A 9,572-nucleotide genomic window follows, 5' to 3' on the forward strand; every position below is an offset into this window, starting at 1 on the left:
CCTATTTGGATAATGAGAGGGAAAGAAAAATATAGGGGCAATATATATCCATCACCCAATATAGCACCGACACAGTCCTGCCAAAAAACTCTAGCCTCTTTTGACAAGTCTTCCATGGCCCAACAAAGGTTTCATAAAGCTTTTACGAATTACACAGTACTGATAATATAATAAATGATATTTCTCAAGCTTGCAACAAATCAGCTTATCCAATGGTCTTCGGTCACACTTGATCAATAAATTAATTCAATTTGTATAAAAAAAGAAACGTGAAATTGTAGCAAACTGACCCAATAAAAAAAATAACAAGAGGAAGAAGAAGGGAAAGAGAGAACGGAGTTTCAAATTTCATTGTATGCACTTTCCAAGAGTTCATTTTAAACCTTTCTTGATATCTAATCCTTTTCTTCTTTTCTATCTCTCTCTCTTTTCTCTGTTTTTCCCCTACAATGAAGAATACAACCAAAACAAGCACTTTTTGCCTTCAAAACCTGTTATTTTTCCTGCTTCCCTGTCTCTTCTTCTTCATCGAATACCTTGCTCTCCCTGTGATCGGTGACTCCCAGCTGACCCCTTACAACCCCATAGAAAACATCACAATTGACTGTGGTTCTTCCACTGATGGCCACGCTCTCGATAACCGTCCTTGGACTGGAGATGGCAATGGAAAATTCTCCCCTATAAAGCAACAAAGCAATAATAATAATAAATCGTCGGTGCTTTTAACAGCACTTGAACAGCCCCCCTCCGTTGATAAGGTCCCGTACTCCACGGCTCGTCTTTCTTACTCAGAATTCACCTATACAATTTCCCTCACTGCTGGCCAAAAGTTCATTCGCTTGTACTTCTATCCAACTTCATATCGAGGCTTTGACGACCCTTCTAATAAAGCTTTCTTCTCCGTTAAAGCAGGTCCTTTTACCCTCCTCAGGAATTTCAGTGCTTTACTTCATGCTCAAGGCCAACCTACTCTTATCAAAGAATTTTGTTTAAACGTCGATGAAGGTGAAAGGTTAAACTTAACCTTCACTCCAAGTCCTGATATCTCTGATTCTTATGCTTTCATCAACGGGATTGAAATTGTTTCCATGCCAACCAATCTATATTACAGACAAGCAAGTGATGAAGGGGTAACTTTTTTAGGTCAGGGAAGCTCGTACCCCCTAGGAAACAACAGTGCCCTTGAGATGGTGCATCGAGTCAACGTTGGTGGGATGCAAATATCCCCTCAAGATGACACTGGCATGTACCGAAACTGGTTAAGCGATGACGATTATTTGGCAATAGCAAAACCAAGTGCTCTTCCTGTCAATAATAGTGTTAATCTTACCTTTAGCAGTATATTATCGTTCTCTGCTCCAAGGGTGGTCTATCTAACTGCCAGGTCCATGGGGAGGAACAAGACTGAGAACGAGAACTACAATCTGACATGGGAGTTTCCTGTTGATTCTGGCTTCAGTTACTTTGTACGGTTGCATTTTTGTGAGTTTCAGATAGAGATAACACAACAAGGTGACAGAGTCTTTGAGATCTTCTTGGCGAATTTAACTGCAGAAACTCAAGCAGATGTTATAGCCTGGAGTGGTGGAAATGGGTTTCCAATATATAAGGATTATGCAGTGGCAATGGGAAAAAAAGGCAATCAAAAGCAACAAAATCTATCTATTGCTTTGCATCCTTCTCCGGCATGGAGGACTCTTTATTCTGATGCAATCTTGAATGGGCTAGAAATCTTCAAATTGAGCAGTGGTTTTGATCTTGCAGGACCTAACCCTGACTCAGTCCTACCAAGTTCACCACCAAGTCAATCAACGCAGTCCAAGAACAACAACAAAACTATATTTGGTATTGTGGGAGGTTTATTAGCCGGATTTGTTGTGCTCTCAGTTCTATTTTTCTTGATTTTCCGGCGAAAGATGAGGGCCAAAGATTCAGGTTCCAGTGAAGGAGTTTCATGGTGGAGCCAATTTTCCACTGCCACCAAATCCACCAAGTCAACCAAGTCTCGTGGCTCATCTCTACCCTCCGATCTTTGTCGCTACTTTTCATTGGTTGAGATCAAAGCAGCTACCAACAACTTCGACAACGTTTTCATTATTGGTGTTGGAGGTTTTGGTAACGTATACAAAGGATTCGTTGATGGTGGCGCTACCCAGGTTGCAATCAAGCGATTGAATCCTGAGTCTCAGCAAGGGGCTCACGAATTCAAGACCGAGATCGAGATGCTCTCCCAGTTACGCCACGTCCATTTGGTCTCTTTGATTGGTTATTGTAACGATGACGGTGAGATGATTCTGGTATATGATTACATGGCTCGTGGGACCCTTCGTGATCATCTCTACAACGCTGGAAATCCTCCTCTTCCATGGAAACAACGGTTAGAGATTTGCATTGGTGCCGCACGTGGCTTGCATTACCTTCATTCAGGTGCAAAACACATAATCATTCATCGAGACGTGAAGACAACAAATATCTTGTTGGACGAGAAGTGGGTGGCTAAGGTTTCAGATTTTGGGTTGTCTAGAGTAGGCCCCACGAGCATGTCCAAGGCCCATGTTAGCACAGTGGTGAAAGGCAGCTTTGGCTACTTGGATCCAGAGTATTATCGTCGTCAACAATTGACAGAAAAATCCGATGTATATTCATTTGGTGTGGTACTATGTGAAATATTATGTGCTAGGCCACCTGTTAGTCGCACGGTCGACAAGGCACAGATGAGCTTAGCAGCATGGGCCCAACAATGCTACTGGAATGGAACTCTATACAAAATCATTGATCCATTTTTGAGGGGTAAGATTGCGCCTGAGTGTTTGAAAAAATTCACCGAAGTGGCAATGAGTTGTTTGCGTGATGAGGGAACCGAAAGGCCATCGATGGGCGATGTCTTGTGGAGCCTAGAGTTCGCACTACAATTGCAGGAAAGTGGCGAGGAAGGGCTTAAGCCTAATCCCGGGGCTGGCATTGAGATAGACATCGATGAAGAGACCCCCTTTAAAAGCAATGCATTGGAAGATGACAGTGGGGAAGTGTTTAGTAGCATCGGTGATCATGTGCTGAATTCCAAGAGCGCTAGTACTTTCAGCTTAACAACAAGTGATGAACAAAGTTTTGCTAGCAAGGATTCTGAAAGACTCTTGTCTAAGGCAGTGTTTTCTCAAATAAAGGATCCGCAAGGGAGATAATAGGTAAGTCAAGGAATCTCTAGAGAACTAATGGTCGTGGTTCAATTGAGAAAGATACAATACTACTTTATGTGAATTCTAGAAAAATTTGTATTGTAGCACATCAGTAATATTAGATTCCAAGGTAGGTTGATGTACCTCATTTATATTTAACGTTTCCGACCAAGTTGTATTATTTTAGAATGGCATTAATTGGCGGTAGTTGGAACTTGGAAGTGCCAAAATAAAATAACAAACTTTGATGGTGTCACTCCCCTAACAGCAACGAATCAATGATCATGTCTTCAATTTCTTCTAACCCTGTGCAAAAACAATGTTACCTGTGGTACAGCCTGTACCACAAGCTAATTAGTTAGGAAGGAAAACCAATATATATACACAAACGATTATGGAATGAAATATAAATGACATATATTTTCCTTGTAAGAGAAATAATCACTCTACAAGTAAATTGATTTTTTCCAATGAAAAAAAATTTCGTTGGAAATTTCTAATGGATTTCTAATAGAATTTCAACAGAAATTTTTTTTTGACATTTTGCAATGGATTTCCAACGGATAAATTCCATTGGAAATCAGTTAGGAAATTTTTTGGCACAAAAAACATTTATTGTCACGACCCGAAACTCCCATCAGGCCCGTGACAACCGTCGCGATGTCCCGATAGGCACTCATTATCCCGAATGCCGATCGAAACCCCGTAAGGCTTAGCATCAGCTTCCGCATCTCCACGATAAACGACAGTTATTAAATCTTACATTTCAAGAAATCTTAAGTTGTTTCCAAATCAAAACAATAAAATATTATTTTTTTGGCTCACAGGGGCATTTTCGTCATTTTTCTTCGAAAATATCGAAACCCGTGAAAAACATGATGTAAAAGCTAAATATGTTCATACATACTTTAAATCAGATAACTTAAGTATAAAATTTCTTTTACAGTGACATGTGAGCCCCCAACTAACCAAGAAGATGTAGGGCTACGAACCCTTACTTTCTAGGATGCAACTTCGAGATTAATTTTTGTCTTAATCAACTATCAACAAACTGTCATGAGTCTAAAAAATGGATAGAAAAATGGATGAGATTACATAATCCCAGTGAGTAAACAAACACCATCTAAACTATTTAAAGGCGAGTAAATGGAGATGAATTAAAATATTCTTTTCCAATATATGTTTCATAACATGAATATTCAGTTTACTCAATTAATCAACATGGCTTATATATCTCACAAAACTTGGCTCCTGCAAAAATCGTTCTCGCGGGTACCTTTGTCAAGGTATCCCACTAAGACTGTCAAGGTTGTTAAAGGTCCCATACCCATAAACATGTTTTCGCATCTGACACACAGCCGTTCCTTGGCGTTGACTGAGTCTCACTCTCACGCGGTGGTCCACGTGAAGTGCACTCAAATCTTTACCTCAGGAGATACTTCATCTAACATCTCCCCCCGGAGATAAATATATAACTGAGCTACCGTGCCTCTCTCATAGGCAGTCCACGGGAACCCCCACCACTGCAGTGACTATGGATTATTTTATCTACCACCTGATTTATAAAATATTTATCCGCATGACATGACAATTTATCGCAATCTAGCCTTTCAAGGCTGAATACATAGTATATATAATTTTTGATACAAATACCAACTTTGTCATTCATGCTCACATATTGCTATAAGCCATATAATTTAAAACACAATTTATAACACAAGTAGACAGTCTCCAATTACTCTATTTTCAAAATCAGTATTCAATTTTTCAGAAAATTTATAAAATTATTTTATAAAATCATAATTTCTCTTAAAACGTAGCAATTTACCATTTAAACCCATTTTCTATAAAATCACACAATTGTATAAAACTACTCCAGATAATTAAGACGATAATAGGTTTACTCACAGTTCTAGGAGTCGATGTACTCCTAATCCCAGTCTTCAAACACAATCTTTGTACTTTTACCAGTGTAATTTGCTCACCACCTTTTGTCACTTGTTTCCTTGAATTTTCACCAATTTTCCCTTGAATTTCTCCACCTAGGGTTTGTTCTTCCTTGGTTTCTCTTCTCTTTTGGTTTGGCTGACCATTATGGGAGAAATGGACTATTTTTTAAGTTAAATAATAATATATTCTAAGCTTGACACATGGCATGTTTCCATTGGTCCAAATTTTAAATATTTGACTTTTAATTCTTTAATTCTCCACCACACATTTCTCATGTTTATCTATTTCCATGATAAATAAAATCCATTGGTCTTGACAAATGTTAGGATAAAAATTTACCGATTTACCCCCGGGGTGGTAAAATTACCATTTCGCCCTTATACTCCAAATTATACCGAAATTAAAATTTTTCACTTCTAAACTTCAAATCATACTTCAATTACTCAAATCATACTCCAATAAGTCAAATGGGGCCAAGAAATCTTTTCTAAAAATTTTCATTTTGTCTCCAGGTGGCAAATGACCATTTTGACCCCTAGATAGTGAAAATTTCGGTTTGACTCCAAATTGATCCTCGAACTCCGAATTACCATTTTAAGTCATCCCTGAACTGTGAAACTCTTAATTTCACCTTAAAATTCCTATTTGAACTAGTTCGAGGCTTAATCGACTTAATGATACCATTAGGGGCAATATCGTCTTTTAACGATTCCTTAAACTTCTTAAATATGCAAACATTCTATTGAGCATGTAAATGACGTCGTAATTATTTTATAGAACAGGGTTTGACAACACTACCCCCCTTAAAATAAAATTTTGTCCTCAAAATTTTACTTATCAAACTCAAAGAAAAGGTGGGGTATTATCTTTTATTCGATGCTCAACTTCTTCTGTTATCTCCTTTATGGGGAATCTTGAGTTGCTCCTTGTATTTATTTCCAACTCAACTTGAATACTTCACTTATATCTATTATTACTGTCACGACCCGGAACTCCCCATCGGGCCCGTGACAACCGCCGCGAGGCCTCGACAGACATTCTTCACCCCGAATGTCGATTGAAACCCCGCAAGGCTTAGCATCAACTTCCGCATCTCCCCGGTGAGCAACAGTTATTAAATCTCGCATTTCAAAAAAATCTTAAGTCATTTTTAAATAAGTACAATAAAATATTATTTTCTGGCTCACAGGGGTATTTTCGTAATTTTTCGTCAAAAATCTCAAAACTTGCTAAAAATGTAGTAGGTAAGCAGAAAATATATATTTAATGATTTAAAAACAATTAAGTATCTAAAACGTTCATTTGAAAGCAAATTGTTGACAACTAGTACTATTCAAAAATAATAAATAAAATATTCTATTTTCTCATAAAATAAATTTTTATAGAAATATTCGTAAATAATTTTTCGCACATGAAAGTAAAGTAAAAATTGTATGAATAGAAATACAGATAACCAAAATATAAGTTTTGATCTGCAATGACACGTGGGCTCCAATTGACCAAGAGGATGTAAGACTGTGAACTCTTACTTTCTATAATGCAGTTCCGAGCTTAGTTCTCGTCCTACTCGACTATCTACAAACTGTCCTGAGCCTGAAAAATGTATAGGAAGAAGGGGTGAGATTTTATAATCCCAGTGAGTAAACAGATACCATCTAAAGTATCTAAAGCCGAGTAAATGGAGACAATTAAAATAAGTCATCATACTGTAATTTCATTACCTTTCAACTCATTTCAACCAAATAAAATCAATCCATATAAATCGAGTAATCAACTTGGCTTATGAATTTCTTAAAACTTTGGCTCGTGCCAAAACTCATACTCGGTGATACCTTGCGCAGGGCATCCAACCGAGTCCGCCAAGGCTGTTAAAATTTTGTATACACTTAAAATATATTTTTAGTTTGAGAAAAATACAGCCGTTCCTTGGCGTTGGCTGAGTTCCCCTTCACGTGGTGGTTTGGCGTGAAGTGAACCCTAAGCTTTACCCCAGGAGATACCCTACGCGCCTCTCCGTTCGAGGTAATAATATAATGGAGTTTACCGTGCCCCTCTAATAGGCTGGTCCACGGAACCCCCTCTGCAGTAAATAATTAATATATAATCCACCAATCAATAAAATTCATTCTAGCATGACATGGCAATTTATCGCAACCTAGCCTCTCAAGGCTGAATACACAGTATAAATAATTCTAACACCAAAATCAGTTTAGCCATTCATGCTCATTTATTGTCATAAGCCATTCAATTCAAAACCATAAATTTGCAACACAAACTAGCAGTCTCCAATTACTCTATTTTCAAAACCAATATTCGATTTTCCAGAAAATTTATAAAATCATTTTATAAAATCACAATTTCTCTTAAAACATAGCAATTTACCATTTAAACCCATTTTTCATAAAATCACACAGTTGTATAAAACTACTCTAGATAATTAAGACGATAATAAGTTTACTCACAGTATTAGGAGTAGAAATACTCCTATCTTCCGCCCTCGGGTGCAGTCTCTTACCCGAAACAATTGACTCACCACCTATCCATAATCCATGACACAAAATTCAATAAATTGTGTCAATTTATCATAAATTATTTCAGGCTCTTATCCATGCGTATGCACTAGATAGGATTTGAAATGTCTAGACAATCGCTTAATTGCGGTGTCCGACCTAACTCGCCTATACACGGTGTAAATTCCTAAAATCCCCAATTCGACTCCAATTCCATCCATTTCAATTTCAATTATCCAATTATATCCACAATACCTCAATGACTGTGAATTTGGTCCAATTTATCAGTCCGGACTATAAATTACGCTTTTACCCCTAGTGGGTAAAAATTTCAATTTATTGCACCGAAAATTCCCATTTAATTTCCAACCTCATAATTCATCATTTTTCCACCCAATTCTCTTAAAATAAAGTCAACCTCATCCTCACATACCATTGGCTAGATTCGGCCTAGAGAAATTCATGGAGAAGATAAATATTTTTCTTGTTGTTTTACTCATAAACATGCTAAACTAACACTAAACACTAACATAGCTCAAAATCAAATTTATCTAACAACTTTCTCTCTCTAAACCCATATGACCAGAATTGAAATCATCCTCAAATCACATGATTCAACCATGAAAAATGATGGAAAATGCATGGGAAAGGTAAAGCACAAGACAAATTTAAGAAATGTTACCTTTTTTCACTTGATTTTTGAATTTCCACCTATTTTCCCTTTAAATTTCTTAGCTAGGGTTTTATTTTCTCCTTTCTCTCTCTTGTTTCTTGCTTGGCCGAATGTTGAAGAAGAAGAATGGGTGGGCTGATTTTTTTATGCCTTTTTTATTGTTTAATGAAATAATATTATTTTATTCATATTTTAAATATTTTATTAATTCATTTTTTTTTCTAGCCATCCATTTGTCCTACTTTTTCCACCATGCATTCCCTTTGACTTATCCAAGTCTTAAGTGAAATTTCCAGATTTTTCCAAAGTTTTGGTGGAGCAAATTCTTCAAAATTACACTTTTGCCCCCGAACTTTTCAAAAATTACATTTTTGCCCCAAAAATTGAAAATTTGCCATAATGCATAATTTGCACTCCTCATACTCATTTCACACTCCAAATAATTAAATTTGATCAAAATCCTTTCAAAAATTAAATTTTTGATTTCGAGTGGCAAAATTACCATTTTACCCTTTTACTCCAAATTATACCGAAATTAAAATTTTTCACTTCTAAACCTCAAATCTTACTCCAATAAGTCAAATGGGGCCAAAAATCTTTTCTAAAAATTTCCATTTTGTCCCCAGGTGGCAAATGACCATTTTGCCCCTAGATAGCGAAAATTCCAATTTGACTCCAAATTGATCCTCGAACTCCGAATCACCATATTAACCCATTCTGGGACTTTAAAATTCTTAATTTCATTGTAAATTCTCTATTTGATCTAGTTCGAGGCTTAAATCAACTTTATTGTACCTCTAGGTACAATACCGACTTTTGTAAATTTTTCAAGACTCTCTTAGCATGTAAACATGCTATCCACCACATGTATGTCATCACAAATATTTCTGTAGAGTCGGGCTTGTCATCTTCTCCCCCACTTGGATCAACCATATGATCCTCCTTCTTGATTGACTTCGACATCCGGCTAAATATTAATATTTTAATATTATTTTATTAATAAAATATTATTTTATTCTAAAAATTTTATCTTGTCTCCTTGGTACCAAAAATACCTTATTATGCCTCACTTGACTTCCAAATCGCCTTTTATCTCACAAATTCTCCTCCGATAAAATTATTATTATTTTATTATTATTTTCTCACTTGCGAAATATTTTATCCTAAACTACTCCTTTCGTCTTTTATCACTTCTAAACATTTTAATTGACCTCAATTTGCATTCAATCAATTTTATTTATCACCATATCAAAGTATGAGGTA

At 36.5% G+C, this 9,572-nt stretch overlaps 1 protein-coding gene and 1 long non-coding RNA gene across 2 annotated transcripts; one reads left to right on the forward strand and one right to left on the reverse strand.

The window, feature by feature from the left end:
- LOC18601700 (receptor-like protein kinase FERONIA) lies at nucleotides 263–3,441 on the forward strand. Its single transcript, XM_007032746.2, has one exon. The coding sequence runs from the start codon at nucleotides 450–452 to the stop codon at nucleotides 3,180–3,182; it is 2,733 nt and encodes a 910-aa protein (XP_007032808.2). The 5' UTR covers nucleotides 263–449; the 3' UTR covers nucleotides 3,183–3,441.
- LOC108661715 lies at nucleotides 6,691–8,359 on the reverse strand. The gene is made up of 3 exons (XR_001927488.1): nucleotides 8,319–8,359; nucleotides 7,589–7,662; nucleotides 6,691–6,719 (listed from the first exon to the last, which is right to left on the reverse strand). It is a non-coding gene; the product is annotated as an uncharacterized LOC108661715 (long non-coding RNA).

This window comes from Theobroma cacao, chromosome 4, assembly GCF_000208745.1.
Source record: "Theobroma cacao cultivar B97-61/B2 chromosome 4, Criollo_cocoa_genome_V2, whole genome shotgun sequence".
NCBI lineage: Eukaryota > Viridiplantae > Streptophyta > Magnoliopsida > Malvales > Malvaceae > Theobroma > Theobroma cacao.

What these genes read in the sequence shown, in the direction of transcription:
- LOC18601700 (XM_007032746.2), top strand. Translation starts at nt 450, where the DNA reads ATGAAGAATACAACCAAAACAAGCACTTTTTGCCTTCAAAACCTGTTA.